Raw genomic sequence first — 17,944 nt, 5'->3', positions numbered from 1 at the left:
TCGGGGCATCGGGGGCACTGACTCCGAACTGGCCTTGTCTGCGGCTCTTGCCCGGCGCCTATCCGCAGACTTGGATGAGCGCCTGCACACGGTCAGCGTCTCCGGTGTTGGGCTAACCTGTTGGTTAACTGCCCCCCTAATTCCCGAGCCCTCCAGAAGAGGGAGCCGGGCACCTCTGCGCTGCAGGCTCCTCGGGACCCGACGTCACGTGCTCCGCGCGCCCCGCCCGGCCGGGGTTGCCAGGCAACGGGGCAACGCCGGGGCTGGGAGCCGTTTCCCGGGCGCTGCAGCCGGCGCCGCGGCCGGAGGAGCCCACCCAGGGTAAGGGCGGGCGCGGGGGGCCGTCCACGGCTGAAGGGGAGAGTGGCGCGGGAAAGCGGGAGCCCCGAGAATAATAATCACCGACAGTGCAAGGAATCCCGGGTGGGGGCGTCCTTCGGGAATCGCTCTGCGGGGTGGGGGGTGCCAGGACTAGCGCGCCTAGGGCGCCCGCCCCGTCTGTCCTCGCTGCCCTCAAGACCCACGAGTTGCAGGACCCTGAAGGTTCGAAACACCTTGCCTCCTGCACCCCTACCTCCTCCCGGTCAGTCGGCCCTGATGCCAGCGGTCTCCTGGAGGGGGCGGGAGACCTCTGAAGGGTTTACAGCTGAATGGGTGGGAAACACAGCCTGGGCTGCGGTGGCAGGAGGGTGGGCAGGTGAGGAGGAGAGCTTGCTGATGAAAATACAGGAAAGGGAACCTGCAGGGACTGAGCACCTACGGGGCGCCAGGGCCTGTAATGCACCATCTCACCTACTCCTCAGGGTTGATCACTGCGTTAGAGCCAGAGGTATCCGGGTCCTGGCTCTGTCTGTCTGGGCTTAACTACTGTGACCTTTGACAAGGTCCTTAATCTCTCCAGGCATCAGTTTCTTCATCTGTAGAATGAGAATTGTGATAACTGTTTTGGCGGCTGTGGCACAAATCAGAGGGTTTCTCAAAGGCCTAACTATGCTGCCTGCTGAGGTCCAGCCTTCTCTCCTCCTCAGGCGGACTCCCAGCCCTTTCCCGGGTGGAGTCATGTGGAGGGAGGAGTTTCCATGGGGGCCCCAGAGAGTGGTGGAGGGTAGAGTCCGATAACCTAGAATGCTGGAACGAAGGAGACTTTGGACAGCCGGGTGGTTGAGTGGGAGACTTTCTAGGGAGGCCTACAGCTCTCAAATCTGTGTGCTGTCAGGTCCGGTGCGGGGCAAAGAACTGAGCCCAACGTAATCACCATTAGTACTTCCTCCTGCCTTGCCATAGGCATTAGCTCAGGAAAAACTGCACCAGTACATAAGGAGGAGCTCTGGAGCCAGGCAGACCAGCTGTACCACTTCCTAGCTGTGTGACAGGGACAAGGCACTCAGGGCACCTCTGAGTGTGGGATTTCCTACAAAGTAAGGTGGAGATTGTATGGTCCACTGCAAAGGGCCATGGCAAGGACTGAGCAAGATAATGCTTAGCACATTGTCATTAATAAATGATGTTTTAAAATGCAGACTCAGCCCGGCCTGCATGCCTCAGTGGTTGAGCATCGACCTATGATCCAGGAGGTCACAGTTTCCTTCCCGGTCAGGGCACAAGGGCACATGCCCGGTTCCAGGCTCAATCAGGGGGCGTGCAGGAGGCAGCCCATCACTGACTCTCTCTCATCATTGACGTTTCTCTCTGAAATCAATAAAAATATATTTTTTTAAAAATTTAGAAAAAAATAAAATGCAGACTCTGGACAAATCTCCTAGTACCCCTGCCCTTAACCAGATTGGGAGCCTGGAGCAGTGTCTGGTGAGGCCCATGGGGCCGGGAAGCAGCCAGGTGGGCCCCTCACCGCACCGCTTCCCTCTGCCCCGCAGCGGCCCGCACCATGGAGATCGTGTACGTGTACGTCAAGAAGCGGAGCGAGTTCGGGAAGCAATGCGACTTCACCGACCGCCAGGCAGAGCTGAACATCGACATCCCGCCCAACCCCGAGCTGGCCGAGCTGTTCGTGGAGCGGAACCCCGTGGACACCGGCATCCAGTGCTCCACCAGCATGTCGGAGCACGAGGTGGGTCCCAACCCAGGCCTGGCCAGGGAAGGTGTGACTTCACCCACCTGGGTGAAATCTGGGTGACTTCACCCACTTGGGAGCCAGTTAGAGTGGCCCAGCGCAGGTGCTGGAAGTGGGGGGCAGGGTCACACCAAGCCCCACCGCGGTGCCCCCCCCCGGCTGGGAGAAGACCGAGCGCCGAGCAGTGTCCAGCCAGGTCAATGTCAATCAAGACGGTCTCTCTCCGGGTGGCTCTGGCCTCTCCTCCAAGACTCTTTCTAGAATAGTTTTAGGCCTTTGGTGCAGGTGGAAGAGGTATTCTGAGGAGGCAGAGTTTTATATCCACAGGGAGCTACCCAGCTGTGAAAAGTCAGGGCTACCCTAGAAAGTCCTGGTCACAGGGGCCTCAGATAAGAGAACTGGGTCATGTCGCTGTTCAAACTCCCGACAAGCTCCCCGCCTACGTGAACCAGGCGGCCAGCTCCTGATTGTGTCGGGAACTGCTGAGAGAAAATTAGATTGACGGCAATAACTCACTTACCGTATCCCAAGTCAACTGAGTGAAAACCACATTTGATTTGATCAAAACACGTGGTGGGTGATTCCGGCAATTCACAGTTCAAGCAAACAGCGCTTCCCATTTTCCCGGGGCTGATTGCTGTCACGGGACCAGGGCAATTTTGTCCACGTGGTAGAGATGGCTGCCACGAAGGCCACACCACGTTAGGGTCTTCTGTCAGCAGCTGTGCCCTGTAAAGGCCTCTAACTCTGGGGAGAGCTTAAAGACGCAGAGGAGGTCGATGACACTCTCATCATTGATGTTCCTATTTCTCTCTCCCTCTCCCTTCCTCTCTCTGAAACCAATTTAAAAAAAAAAACACACAGAAAAAAAGATATTAAAACATTATTTTTTAAAAATGCAAAGGAGAGAGGAATGACTGTTAGTGAGTATGGGATCCCCACTGGGGAGATGGAAAAGTCCGAGAACTACGTAGCAGCGATGATGGCCCCACACTGCGAATCCCTTAACACCACTGGCTTGTACACCTTAAATATTTAAAGTGGCCCTGGCTGGTGTGGCTCAGTTGGTTGGGCGCCGTCCTGAGCACCAAGGGGTCGCTGGTTCAATTCCCGGTCAGGGCACATGCCTGGGTTTCGGGCTCGACCCCCGGTAGGGAGCGTGCAGGAGGCAGCCGATCGACCTTCTGCTCCCTTGTGGATGTTTCTCCCTCTCTCTCCCTTCTTTCCTTTCTCTCTAAAAATCAATTTTAAAATCTTTAAAAATAAATATTTAAAGTGGTAGAATTGATGTGATGTGCATTTTTACCACAATTTTTAAAATGGGGAAAAGTAGAAAGGCGGCAAACTGGTACATTTAAGGGGTAAAACTCCCCCTGTCCCCCCCCCGCGTGCCACGGAGAATGGGGAAGGCAGACCCGCCCCCTTCGCTGCTTCTGTTTCCATTCCCTGGACGGCGCCGGAGGAGGGGCCCGAGGGCCTGCTCGCTTCCTTCTCCTTTGGCACCTCACAGAACAGATGGCGGGGTTCAGACAAGGTCAGAAGGGGGTCTTCCATGGCCGCTGGAAGCTGCCACCTCCACACACTAGCCCTTTCCTGGTTGCCTGTGGCCCCCTGAGGACAGCGACCGCCTTCCTGGTACCCGAAAGCAGCGTGGCTTTGGCCAGAGGACACCCCGTTGGTCCATCCCGAGCGCCGGGGCTCCGGATCCTGGTTTGCAGAAGTGGCGGGACACTCACACCAGGGCCGGGCGCTCTCAGGGGGCTCTCTGTTCAGGCCAACACGGAGCGGTTCGAGATGGAGACCCGGGGTGTCAACCACGTTGAGGGGGGCTGGCCCAAGGACGTGAACCCCCTGGAGCTGGAGCAGACGATCCGCTTCCGGAAGAAGGTGGAGAAAGACGAAAACTACATCAACACCATCATGCAGCTGGGCTTGGTAAGGCGCCCCTCGGCCCAGCGCTCGGACCCATGCCCGGCTCCCGTGGCCGCTCGGGGGAGACCACCAGCTGCTGTAAGGAGCCTTCTCTCTGGCAGCAGGCAGACAGGTCCACCACAGCAGACCAGAGGGGGCGGTGGGGAGGTGTTTTAGGGGGAGTCTGAAAAGTGGCCCCTTTGGGCAAAGAGAACCCCAAAGAAATCCACCCACCAGCTACCTACCAGTAGGGAACATTCTTTTCATTCAGCACGTTGGGGCCGAGCTTCCCACCTGTGCCAGGCGCAGTGGAGATTGTGAAAATGGAGCTCACACACACCCAGCTCCAGAGAGCTTGCAGCCCACCAGAGGGCAAAGACGAATACAGAGATGTCACCGCAGAGCGTAGGAAGGAATGCTGCAAGAGAAGGGCTGACTTGCCATTTTGCCCCATAGTGAGAGAGAGAGTCCATTTCCTGCTGAAGGGATCAGGGAAGGCTTCCTGGAAGAGGTGGCACTTGAGCACAGCCCTCTCCATGATGGACATTTGGAATAACGGGGAGGGCTTTCTGGGTGAAGGAACCAGAGATGGGCGCTGCATATGAGACATGACTACTTCTGTTTGGCTGGAGCAGTTTCTTCACCAAGGGAGCCTTTCTAGACACTCTTTTCCTAATTGCCTCCCCCCATGAAATGTCAATGCCATAGGTGTGCTAAAAAGTAGTCGTATTTTACCACTAAGAACCAATTTCCACCCTATTGGGGGTGATGCTTCCCCACTGAGACTGCGTGGGCTGGACGGTGGGAAAGGACCACTAGACATTGGCTCTCCCAGACTTCATCGCAGCCCCAGCCTGCAGGGCCCTCCCTTTGCTGCTAAGAACCCCACCCCGGCGTGTGCCCCCCAGATCATGGAACACTGCATCAAGCAGAACAACGCCATCGACATCTACCAGGAGTATTTTGATGATGAAGACGCCGTGGAAGTGATGGAAGAGGCCCCTTCAGCTAAAACCATCAATGTTTTCAGGTATTTCTGTGGTTAGGCAGGTGCTGGCCAACTGCCGTCACCTCTGTGGGCGGGCATTTCCAAATATGACTCCTTGCCAGCCCTCTGTGCTCCACGCTTGATGAAAGGCAGAGCAATAAAGCGCCCCGCAGCCAAGTGGTCTCCTGCCCCGGGGGCGGGCCTGGCGGGTGGAAAGGGGGCGCAGAGCCTGGCGAGGGGTGGAGCGAAAATGCAAAGCTGTGCACGGGAAGTAAGTTCAAAGTGCAGAGCACCCGTGATCCAGCCGCACTCTGGGCAGTAGGACCCTTGTCCCTCACCCTCAGGAGGGTGTACCTGGGAGGAACTGGTGAGGACAGCAATTGGAAAAGAGGAATTTATCGCATAGATACACGTGCGTGTGAAATCACTGCGTGTAGAGATTCACTGCAGCCAGGCCCCATTTATAAGGGCACTAATCCCATCATGAGGGCCCCACCCTCATGACCTAATCACATCCCCAAGGCCCCTCCTTAATACCATCACTTTGGAGATTAGGTTTCTACATATGAATTTGGGGCAAGGAGGGGGAGGCACAAACCTTCAGCCCATAGCACACCCCAAGTCCATAGTTCAGGCTCACTCTGTGTTGTACATTTCATGGGTTTTTCCAAAATTGTCATACAGAATATTCTCACTGCCCTAAAAATCACCTGTGTCTCACCTGTTCATTCCTTTCTCCCCAAACCTTTGGCAGTGACTGATTTTTTTACTGTCTCCATGGTTTTGCCTTTCCCAGAATGTCATAGTTGGAGTCATATAGTATCTAGCCTTATCCAGTTGACATCTCTCACTTAGTAATGCTCAGTACTTTTCCCCTGTGTCTTTCCTTTTTAACGCTGAATAATATTCCAGTGTGTGAATGGATCACAGTTTATCCATTCACCTACTAAAGGGCATTTTGGTTGGCTTCAAGTTTTAAGAATTAAGAATAAAGCTGCTGTAAACATCCATGTGCAGGTTTTTGTGCAGACATAAGTTTTCGACTCATTTGGGCAAAGAGCAGGATTGCTAAATTCCCCACGCTCCTGTTTATTTTGATATTAATGGAAAATTGAGCCTCAGGCACAGAACGTTCAGCAAGTGGAAACAGCAGACTGGAATTTAAGATTTTGTTTCCACTGTGTTCATTTTTGTTATTAGCTTTTATTTATGGCTGGTGGGATTGGTTTTTCAATTAAGGGAGTCCTATCAATTTTGTTTTAAAAATAAATTTCTCTGAGTAAATGCTTACGCTTAAATATGTTTGAACATTTTCAAGAAAAGATTCTGTAAATAAGAAATTTGGGGAGCCGTGCACTCCAGCTTTCTGCCCTTCGCTGCCCCCTAAAGGGATCCCCAGGATATCAAGCGGTCAGCCACACACCTGTCCTGGCACCCCGACGGGAACAGAAAGTTGGCAGTGGCTTATTCTTGCTTGAATTTTCAACGGGCACCTGAGGGCATGAGCCATGAATCGTACATCTGGGACCTGGGTAAGAATCAGAAAGCCCAGTAGCCAGGGGAGGCTGAGGGGGAGGACTATAGGGACAGCAGGCGGGGTCCCCCACAGGGAGTAGCCGGGCACCAGGGGAAGCCTCTCATTCCATCCTGTCTTGCCGGTGGAAAGGGAGCTTTATTGCTCTGCCCTTTATCAAGCATGGATGGAATGAGAGGTTCAGATTTGTGATCAGGGCACTCAAGACCAGACCCCACTAAGTCCCAATTCTGCACCCCTGGAGAGCATGTCAGATAGAAAGAATCCCAGCAGGCAGAGGAGGGACCCAAGAGGGAGGGGGGGGCCTCACCTCTGCCCCACCTTTCCAGGTGCTTGTCCTTAATTCACGGCCAGTAGGGCCAGTGTGTCCCCCCAGGAGCACAGACCACTGTGCTCACTCCAGGGGCAAAGCCTGGCAGGCGGGCGTCAGGCTCTCGGACATCCCTTGTTGTCGTTGTGAAAATGGAAGCCACTGTTAGTAGGGTAGGTGCCCAGCGCAGAACCCAGCACTCTGCTCTCTCGAGCAGCTCAAGGTGTTGTGGGGGTGGCCCATCGATACCCCCAGAATACAGGCACGAAAACTGCAGAAGTCAGGGGGCGCTGACTTCATGTAAAAACCTTAGGGTCAAACCTGGGAAATGGACTCAAATTTAATTACACACACACACACACACACACACAAAATTCTGATTCCCCCAAACAAAACCATTAGAAGAGCACCCAGCGCCAGAGGTTGCCGCCTAGAGAAAGGCTTCCAGCTCCCCATCCCATAGAAGGGGTTGAACTGTTTGGCCCTGTCCTTTGCTTTCGAGGAGGCCTGGTGGGATGTATAGAGATTTTTCTGCTTTTTAGAAAACCCCAACAGGCCCGAGACTGTCCTGAAGCCGTCATCGCCTCTTGTCACCTTGGAGTACAACCCCAAAGATTCCCACGTGCTCCTGGGAGGCTGCTACAATGGGCAGATCGGTAAGAGAGACCCTGCCTTTGTAACCGGTCAAGCTCGGAGTCAAGTCAAATACAGGCAACCCTGCAAGTGGGGTCTTCCGGGGAGCACCAGGCAGCTCAAAGAATGACAGTTCTCCGGACAGGAGACTTGATGGAGCTCCAGCCCCACTCCGCTGCCTCCTGGGGCTGCCAGGCCACCAGTTTCCACCAGGAGGACAGGGTGCTATTTCCCAGGGCTGCCATGGGGTGGAGAGTGTAGGGTCTTAAGTAGGGGAAATTAAAATGCAGCAAAGCTCACTGTTCTTACAAGAGGGAGCTGTTTTTGAATCAACCCTTCCTGGATTGCTGCCAGCCTTCATTTGCCTAATTTCCAGAGTTCTGAAAAAGCTGTGATGGATTTGCTAGTTTTCTCATTGCTTTTATGGAGGAAAAGATTTTCAGAGGTCCTTACGCCACTGCTTTTGCTGATTGCACCCCAGAAAACTGAGTCTTTTGATTGCTAGTGAGATTGGAAGAAACCGGCCCACATGGGCTCTGACCACCCCTGCCCGCCCTCCAGCTCTGGTCCTGGCGCAGCCAGCTGCTCACCCCGCCCTGTCTGCACCCCAAGCCAGACTCAGGCATGGAAAGGGCCCCCCGCCCCCCTACCTTCACAGGCTCTGACCCTCCCTTCCTGCGGGAGCAGGGGCCGGATGGCTGGGTAGGCTCTCCTCAGACGGGGGCCAGGCTGCCTCTTGGCGCTGAGGCCCCTGGTCTCCCTCTCAGACCTGCCGCCTCCGTCCTGGGGCATCTGCCAGGTCGGGGAATAGACGTGGCTCCCATACACCTCCCGGCCACATTACCTGAGTGCCAGGGCTCTGACAGATGGCGCAGGACCGCTCTGCCATGTTTTATTCAGGAGCCTGCCTTACACATTATTCATAACCCCTCACGGTGGCTTTCCTCGTGCCCGCTCATGCCAGCCAGGCCCTGGGCTCTGCCGTCCCTAAGGCGACCTCAGCGGTCCCACCCTGGAGCTTGGCTCCCTCCCTCCCAGGCTCCTCCTCAATCTTATTCCCTCTCACCTCCTCCAGGAAGCTTTCCTTGACCACCCTCGTGTGTCCCCCACCAGAGAAATTACATCATGGGCTGTATTTGCAGGTCCCCTTCCTGCCTCCCAGGGACAGTGCTTGTGCTATTTCCAGTGGCTTTTCCAAGGCCCAGGGTGGTGCTGGACATGTGGCAGGGGCTCAGCAGAATGAATGACGCGTGCACCTGGGGGTCTTTCCACAAAGATCATGTGGGGGCTTCAGGGGCTGGCAGGAAACTCAGGCTGGTTTGAACCCATTCTTGACTCTAGGAAACCAATACCTGCCAAACCAAGAGGAGTGGCATCCCTCTACCCCTGCTCCCTACACCAAGAACCAAAGCCTGTGCCCGGTTCACCTCCCCTCATTTTCCTCCCCACCAGCCTGTTGGGACACCCGGAAGGGCAGTTTGGTGGCTGAGCTGTCCACCATTGAGTTCAGCCACCGAGACCCCGTGTATGGCACTATCTGGCTGCAGTCGAAGACGGGCACTGAGTGCTTCTCGGCTTCCACAGACGGGCAGGTACAGAAGCAAACACGTGTCTTCTTCGCCCTCTCTTTGCACACCTCACACGTGGATCCACACTTGATATTTTTCATTCACCTTACCTAGGAGATGATTTCATAGTTCATGAAGCCCTGCCCGGTGCCTATTAAGGACTGCATCGGGGATGCCATAATTTATTGAAGAGGATTTTAATATTTTGTTGTTATAAAAAAATATAGTAAAGAGTGTATTTGTATACACACTATTGCCACATGTGCAGGTACATCGACAGTGGGATTTCTGGATCAAATGTATGTGCACTTATAACATTGCTACGTTATAAGTTTTGCCATAGTGTGAGGAGCCTTTAAGAATACAGATGTTGGGGCCCACACCTGGCGATTCTGATTCAGTAGGTCTGGGGTGAGGGCCCAGCATCTGGATTTTATGACGCTTGCCCATGACTCTGACGACCAGACAGGTTTGGGACTAGACACTAGAGCAGTCATGCTCAAAGCATGTTTGCCCCTGTGGGTTGCTGGTAGCCTCTGTCACACGCCCGTTTCACAGCCATGACTGACGCCATGCAGTTGGAGGAGGTGAGGGAGACATAAGCCAGGAGAGTCACAAGACCTCAGGTCTCACAGTTGCCCGTCTTGCCATCAGGTCATGTGGTGGGATATACGAAAGCTTAGCGAGCCCACCGAGGTAGTGATCATGGACATCACCAGAAAGGAGCAGTTGGAAAATGCCTTGGGGGCCATCTCCCTGGAGTTCGAGTCTACTTTGGTGAGTGTCCCTTCCTCTCCCTCCCCCTACTTCTATCGCCAGGGCAGCTGGGGCCAAGCGCAGGCCGTGGCTGGTGTATCAGGTGCTGCGTTCCCGGGGCTGCTGCTTACCTTGCGCCCTGCTCGGCTCCAAGGAGCATCATCCTGGACCTGGGTGGTCTTTACAGTAACTTTCCAGCAGGGGGCAGAAGAGCTTCTTGAGGAAGGAGGCCATTCTCATTCCCTAATTACGGAATTCGGTAACTGAGAAGGAACCGTAAAGAAATACCAAAGGTGAACAGTAATGTGAATTTGTCAGAGGAGGGAAGCTTCTAGAAGCAGGAACTGAAGACTCCCTCCAAAGTAAAAACAACCCCAGCTTTCTCAGATGGCTCTTGGCTGGGGCTGGTTCCTGGTTTCTGCCTCAACTGAAGCCCAGGCCTGGCTCCCCCTTGGAGCCGTCACTGGTTTGCTTTCCGTTCCTGTGACGTCTTTTCCAGGCCCTGGAGAGGTGGGGGGTGCTCGGGTCTGACCCCCTGCCCTGGGAGTCCTCACCCAGGCTGGTGGGTGAATGCTGATGGGGTGAAGTGAAAGTCAGTTAACCTGGCCCTCAACACTGGGCATGGAGGTCAGGGTGGGAGGACACGGGAAAGCATGGTGTCCTGGAACCGAGGATGTCTAGGCCAAGTGCCGCCACTAGTCCCCACCTCCCCCGTGCCTGTCACTGAGCACACTTGGAGCCAGACACGGGTAACTGTGGTAGGGGATGAGCTTGCGTGATCAGCTGTGACGATCTTGGGAGGTGACGTGGTCATCCCTGGTCGCTTGCCGTGGAGCATGAAGCTAGGGCCGCAGCTGCTGTGCTCCGAGGCCCAGGGGCCGCCCCAGCCCCACCAGGTCTGAGCCGGAGACACGGTGGCCGTCCAGGTCTGGTCTCTCATCCCGCCTACCGCTTGTAGGGGCCTGTAGTTTACTTTGTTACTTTTCCTGGGCCTCTCGAGCTGTGTCTCTTCATTTTCCTTTCACCCCCAGCTTGTAGCCCCGTTATTTTTTTAATTGTAGTAAAAAACACCTGGCATAAAATTTACCATTTTATCCATTTTTAAGTGTACATTTCAGTAGTGTTACATTCACACTGTTGTGCAACGGATCCCCAGAACTTTTTCATCTTGCAGAACTGAAACTCTCCACTCCTATGGCCCCTCCCCCACCCCTCCTTCCTGTCGCCACAAAGTTGACTCCTCCCTGGACCTCACTTAAGTGGACTCAGGGTATTTGGCCCTTTGTGACTGGCTTATTTCACTTAGCACAATGAACTCGGGTGCACAGTGCAGCCCAGTTTTGCAGAGAGTAGCTGGAGCCGGGGGGCTCTTCCAGGCTCAAGTTTTACATCATTCAATCCATTACTTTGTCTGTAAACCGACATTCGGGATCTTGATGACAAAATGCCTCCTGGACACAATGGCGCCGCATGAAGGGGCCCTCAAGAAGGGTGGGGTCCGCTGAAGGTGGGAAGAGTGGGGGCAGCTCCCTAGGAGCAGGTGGGACGCAGCCGAGCAGAGGCTTAACCCGACGGTCCGCCCCGGGGGCCGCTCGCCGTGCCAGCTAAACCCCAGGCTGATGTTTACGGAGCCTTTTACCCCCGTGTCACCCCCTACCAGCCAACCAAGTTCATGGTGGGCACCGAGCAAGGCATCATCATCTCCTGCAACCGCAAGGCCAAGGCGTCGGCCGAGAAGATAGTGTGCACCTTTCCCGGCCACCACGGCCCGGTCTACGCGCTCCAGAGAAACCCGTTCTACCCGAAGAACTTCCTGACCGTGGGCGACTGGACCGCCCGCATCTGGTCGGAGGAGAGCCGAGAGTCGTCCATCATGTGGACCAAGTGAGGGGGGAGCCTGGGGTGGGAGCGGGCCACAGGGGGTGGAGGGGTCAGAGGGGCCCAGCGCAGCCCGGGAGCCACCGGGCCTTTGTGTCCACAAACGCCTGACGGACGCTGGGAAGTGGCCCGCCTCAGCCATTCCGCAAAGGAGCACGCTTCAGGCCGCCGGGGTTGGTGAGAATGACAGCGACCGGTTCGCTTTGGTGACCCTCACGACAACCCTAGGGGAAGGCAGCGTTGCTCTCCGGTCACCTCACTGTTCGTGAGGGAACCGAGCTGCAGGGAGGCAGAGCCGCTTGTGCCCCAGCTGGGGACCACCTTCGTTTCCGCGTTCACATGTTGGGGGGCGCTGGGTTGCTTTCAGCTGAGCTGCTGCGCGAAGGTGCCGGGAGCTGGGGTGCAGTGCAGCCCGGCCTTGCGGGGAGCAGCTGGAGCTGGGGGCTCTTCTAGACGCGTGTTTTACATTGTTCATTCCTGCAAGCAGACATCCAGGATCTGTAGGGCAGAATGCCACGTGGACACGGTTTTTTGAGGAACATCCACGCTACTTTCCAAGCGGCTACGCCAGTTTCCATTCAGCCATCAAAGGTTCCCTGGTCCCCTGTCCGCACCAGCACGTAGCTTTCGCTTTTCCAGCAACAGCCATTATAGCAGGCAGGGCACTGTCTCCTTGCGGTTTGGGTTCGCCTTTCCCTGCTGCTTAGTGATGCTGAGCACCTTTCCGGGGACCTGCCCGCCATCTGTATGTCTCTTTTTGGAGAGATGTCTGCTCAGGTCCTTTGCCCATTTTTAAATTGGGTAACTGGGTTCATTTTGTTTTATTTTGCTATTGAGTCGTATGGGTTTCTTATATGTTTTAGATATTAACCCCTTATTAGATAAGTGGTTTGCAAATACTTTCTCCCATTCCGCAGGTTGTCTTTTTATTTTGCTGACTATCTCCTTTGTTGTGCAGAGGCTTTTTAGTTTGCTGTTGTCCCACTTATTTGTTTTTGCTTTTGTTTCCTATGCTTTTGGTGTCATATCCAAAAATTCCCTGCCGAGACCAATGTCAAGGAACTTTTTCCCTGCGTTTTCTTCTAGGAGTTTTATAGTTTCGGTCATAAATTTAAGTCTTCAATCCACCCATTTCAAGTTGATTTTTGTGCCTGGTGTAAGATAAAGGTTTGATTTCATTCTTTGCTGCAGAAATCTTTGAGAATCTAGATCAAACTGAGTATCAAGTAGAACACTCTCCTGGTCTCAGTATTAGCAGCTTTTCTGGGCACATCCTTCCTCTATCTCCTTCCTGTGAGTCCTGCGCCGGGGCACTGGACCCAGATCCAGCAATACACGCCTGTTCCCTGCAGTTAGCTGTGGAGACATGCTAGGGGCCAGACCATGGGGGGGCCAACCCAGAGCCCTTTAGGCTGCCTCCTGTGAGCTGTGGGTGGGCGAGGTTGGCATGGCTAGAAGGCAGACACAAGGAAGAACTTCCTGGCCAACGATGAGACCCTGCAGCCCAGGAGGGGCTGGGTGAGCAGAGCTGTGGCTCGGCAGCCTCTCTGTCCCTCTGGACCACAGTGGTCCCTGACCAGTGGCCCCGGCTCCCCACAGGTACCACATGGCATACCTCACCGATGGCGCCTGGAGCCCCGTAAGGCCGGCAGTTTTCTTCACCACCAAGATGGACGGGACCCTGGACATCTGGGACTTTGTGTTCAAGCAGTGTGACCCTGCCCTCAGCCTGAAGGTCATGCACGCCCCCTCCCCAGGCATCCAGGCCCTCTGGCCGTGGGGGTGGGGATGAGTGTGAGGATGAAGGGGGGGTGCAAGGTGGAAGATGAAGCTGGGGGTGGGGTCAAAGGGTCCCGACAGCCAGTCTCCAAGTGTGAACTTTATCCCGTGGTCGGGGTCACCGAGGGTGTTTGAATGGGGCCAATTGGCTCAGCCCCCCCAGGAGCCAGGTAGTCAGACAAAGGCTCACTTGGCTCCACTCTCCTTCTCTCTCCTCCACGCGGGTCTGTGGGGCCTCCCAGCAGGTGTGCGACGAGGCCCTCTTCTGCCTCCGGGTGCAGGACAACGGCTGTTTCATCGCCTGTGGCTCGCAGCTGGGGACGACCACACTGCTGGAGGTGTCGCAGGGGCTGTGCACCCTTCAAAGGAATGAGAAGAACACGGCTTCCTCTGTAAGTGCCAGGGCTGAGGGGCACTATAGCCCGTGTCCTGACCTGGCCCCTGCAGAGCAGGCTGGTCCTGAAACACGAATGGCCACTCCCCTCGCCTCCCGGGAAATGGGTGGACATCCTGGGGAGACAGTGTGCTGTCCTGAAACAGGAGCTGTAAATGGGTTGGGGGTGTCTGAATCCTCCCTGGCTTCACCACCAAGTAGCTAAGTGGCCTTGGGCAAGTCTCTCTACTGCTCCAGCTTCAGTTTTCCAGCTGTTGATCAAAGTGGTTTGACTAGTTTCAGACAATATATATTTTTTGCAGCAGAACCTATCAAGTGAAGGCCTAGGAGACTGCCACTAGAGGAGACAGATGGCAGGGGACTGCCTGGGGACGGGGCAATGGCAGGCAGCCCTGGAGGCACACCACGGGGCACGCGATGCTGAAACCCCTCGTGCTGAGACCTGGGAGAGCCTCCTGGCCGTGCCTGGGACTGTCCCACCTTTGAGCTGGCCTCTCACGGGCCCAGGGCCACCGTGTTGTACAAATCCAGGGGGCGTCCCTCACACTGTCATCTTGGACTCCTTAGAATTGAGTAACTTGTGATCCCAGCTCCCACCTTCCGATCCCAGTGCTTAGCCCTCTGTTCTCGCCGTGGCCCCGCGTACACCTCCCTCCCGGGGCGGCTGTGAGTGGAGCCAGGAGAGCCCACTCTGGCCCCTGTGCTGGGAGCCCTGGCTGCCACCCTCTTCCCACGGTCCCCTCCGCCCCTGGTGTCCCAGGTGTTTGAGCGGGAGACCCGGCGCGAGAAGATCCTGGAGGCGAGGCACCGGGAGATGCGGCTGAAGGAGAAGGGCCGCGCCGAGGGCAAGGAGGAGGAGCCCCGGGAGGAGGAGCCCGCCGTCAACCTGGAGGAGCTGGTGGCCAAGGCCGAGGAGGAGTTCTTCGACATCATCTTCTCCGAGCTGAGGAAGAAGGAGGCGGAAGCCCTGAGGAAGAAGCCCACGACCGTACGGGCCTCGGGTGGGGCCCTGTGGGTGGGTGGGGGGCACGCACCTGGCTTCCGCCTGTTTGCTGACCTCCTGGGTGCCCTCGAGCAAGGTGGGCCTGGATCCGTCCATCGGGCAGATGGGAGGCGTTACTGCTTCCTCCAGGGGAATCCTAGGTCCCCAAGTGGACTCGGCCTCCTGAGGGCAGGGGCTGTGCTCCCTGCGTGTAGGGATCCTCCTGTCGCCACCGCCGCGGGCGCCTGGAACATGCTCCTGACCAGCTGAATGAGCATGGGGGCTGAGGGGGGTCAGATAAGAGCGGGCCTGGAGGCCCGTGAGGAGGGGGCTGTGGCATCCTGGGCGGGGAGGACCTTCTGGTGTCAGGGGTGTGACCTGTGCTGCACTCATGTACCCATGCCCTGGCTCTCAAGCACTTTCTTTTTTTTCTTTTTTTAAAATATGTTTTTATTGATTTCAGAGAGAGGAAGTGAGGGATAGAAACATCAATGATGAGAGAGTCATTGATCGGCTGCCTCCCACACGCCCCCTACTGGGGATCGAGCCTGAAATTCCAGGCATGTGCCCTGACTGGGAATCAAACCAGCGACCTCTTGGTGCATGGGACAACACTCAACCAACCGGGTCACACCAGCCAGGCCTGAGCAGCTTTATTTTCACACTTATCTGTGTGATACAGGTGGGGCGGGGTGATCCCTCCACTTATTGCAGAGGCGAGACTGGACCCGTAGCCCAAGGCTCCCCCACGCACCACCTCTGGGCTCCCCGCCCTCTGGAAGGCGATGCCCACGTTGGCCACCTCCCACAGCAGTGCAGTGTGGCTCACAGGCACCATTCTTGGTGCCGGAGGTCCCAGAAGGTGCTCTCCTGGCAGCTTGAGCACGCTAGATGAAGAAGCTGGGCCTCAGGAGGGACTACAGCGCACAGACCTTGGACCCTCCCTGTCTCGCCCCCTCCCCACCTCTGACTCTCCCCTGGTCTCTGCACTTGGCCAGCAATTCTGGGGGCAGAGCTTAGAAAGCACGGCCGGGCCCTTACACCCGTTATCTCCACCCCCAGCCACAGCCCTGTAAGAAATACAGGGGAGTGGACCCAGGGCGCCCAGGAGGAGCTAGCCGAGGTCCCCAGGCAGCAAGCTGCAAAGCAGGACTTGTACCTGAGCCTGTCGGATGCCCCCTGCTGTCCCCATTGCCCACACCCGCTGGCTCTGAGCACCCTCCAGGCCCTCGTGGCCGCGGCTCCGGCACCCAGGCCTCGGCCAGCTGGCTGCTTTGGGCCTCAGGGGGTCGGCTCCCCGGGCTGGGCAGCAGGGGAGGCCCGGCCCCCCCCAACGATTCTCTGCTGTCCTTCTCCGGCAGAAACAAAAGCACAGGGAGGAGGAAGACGGAGAGGGCGAGGGCGAGGGCGAAGAGGAGGCGGAGGGCGAAGCGCGCCCGGGAGAGACTCGCGCCTGAGGTCAGCCCGTCCACAGCGCCCCCACCTGCGCAAGGACGCCTCTGTCTCCCACCTCTCGGCACTGCCCTGCTTTTACAAGTGGGGGGCTGAGCCCTTTCTTAGAGCGTCACTGTGGGGGGGGGCAGGGAAGCTAAGGGGCCCTGACCCAGCCCCCACGCCCCAGAAATCGCCAGCCCACACTGCGTCACTGAGCCAGGTCCCCAGCGACCCCTTGCGGGGAGGGAAGGGGCAGGGCAGGGCTCATCCCTGGCCCAGCCACCGTGGCCAACTCCACCTCAGGTCTGACACAGCCTTGCAGCGGGCCCTGCATGTCCCCTCCAGCTTCTCAAGAGCCTTCCCGTCCGTCAGTTTCCTTCATAAGCTGGCGCAGCCTCCCCTGAGCTCAGCAAGGCCAAGGCGGGGCCTCAGGCAGGCCCGGGGTGGGGGCTCCCTTCCTTCCTGACCCTCCTGAAGTCTGTCCCTTCTCAGCAAGGTCCCCGGGCCTGTTTACCTCCAGGAGGGTGCGAACAGATCCACGAGACTCGAGCTTAGTTATTCTCGTGCCCTGCAACCTTTCTGTGATCTTAATTCTTATAAATTAAATTAATAACAGTGCTGACACTTAGTGTTTGTTTTGCATCCTGCACTGAGAGCTTCTCGTGTTATTCTTTACAGGCCCCCAGAAGGTTTGCCCTCTGATTATCCACAGAGGAAGACCAGGGTCCTGGGAGGGGGGGGCAGGTCACTCCGTCACCCGGGGGCCAGGCCCTGGGCTGCCCTGAAACCGCGACACAGCAGAGCATTCGGTGACCATCGCCAGAAATGTCACAGGCAAGAGGCACTTCAGAGCCAGCCTTGTCCCCGGCCACCATTCATTCTGTGGCTGTCAGGTGGTTCCTTTTAAAAAGGCCTGTGTCAAGAATCTTACTGATTCTTGAAGAGACCCAGGGTCAGCGGTTCTTGTGTCCACATGTCATGTGTCCCTCGCTGTACAGTCTCCTGTGATGGGCTCCTCACTGTATGAGGACACAGGGAGCCCCGGAGATGTCAGAGAGCAACGGTTTCAATGGGGGGCCGATTTTGCCACCATGGACACTCGGCAGTGTCCGGGGACATGTTGGACTGACATGACTGGTTGTAGGAAGCTGCTGGCATCCGGTGGGTAGGAGCCAGGGATGCTGCTCACAGTCCCACCGTGCACAGGACAGGCCCCACGACAAAGAATGAAAGTAAGGAAGGCCGCAGGCAGGGAGCACAGCAAGAAGTGGCCATGACATTGCCCAGGTGACAGTGATGGAGCCTGAGGGTATGGCCACGAGATGACAAGGAGGAGAAATGCCCGCAGAGGTAGAACCTCCAGAATTTGAATGTAGAGGGTAAGGGGAAAGAAGTGAAAATGACTCAGATGTGGGGCTCGAGGGGACAGGGGTGTCATGGGCAAGAGCACAGAAGTCAAGCAGAGAAAAGAATTTGAGAATAAAGATGACTTGTGATGAGCCTCCAGGAAAGATGAGATGGGACCTCTTGCTTAGAAGCTTCTCTTACCGCCCTGGGCCACACTGGGTGGGGTTTGTGCACATGGAGGGACAGGAAAGAAAGGGGAAAATACCTTTAGTCCAACTGGCCAGGGGAGCCTGGGCCTGACTGGAATAGATTAGATTCAGGGCCTGAAATGTAGGTCAGGAGGGCGTTTTCTACCAAAC

At 56.3% G+C, this 17,944-nt stretch overlaps 1 protein-coding gene across 1 annotated transcript; it reads left to right on the top strand.

The window, feature by feature from the left end:
• The first annotated feature begins 244 nt into the window (after positions 1-244).
• DNAI2 (dynein axonemal intermediate chain 2) lies at positions 245-16,862 on the top strand. The gene is made up of 13 exons (XM_081161747.1): positions 245-321; positions 1,875-2,068; positions 3,845-4,006; positions 4,891-5,012; positions 6,360-6,502; positions 7,357-7,470; positions 8,900-9,039; positions 9,670-9,792; positions 11,432-11,655; positions 13,249-13,384; positions 13,674-13,820; positions 14,583-14,810; positions 16,166-16,862. The coding sequence occupies exons 2-13, from the start codon at positions 1,886-1,888 to the stop codon at positions 16,259-16,261; spliced, it is 1,818 nt and encodes a 605-aa protein (XP_081017873.1). The 5' UTR covers positions 245-321; positions 1,875-1,885; the 3' UTR covers positions 16,262-16,862.
• The last annotated feature ends 1,082 nt before the right edge of the window (positions 16,863-17,944 follow it).

The sequence above is a fragment of the Miniopterus schreibersii genome (genome assembly GCF_964146895.1).
Source record: "Miniopterus schreibersii genome assembly, chromosome: 16".
Taxonomy (NCBI): Eukaryota; Metazoa; Chordata; class Mammalia; order Chiroptera; family Miniopteridae; genus Miniopterus; species Miniopterus schreibersii.
Note: the sequence above shows the minus strand (reverse complement) of the source record. Positions and strands in the feature narration are given on the sequence as shown.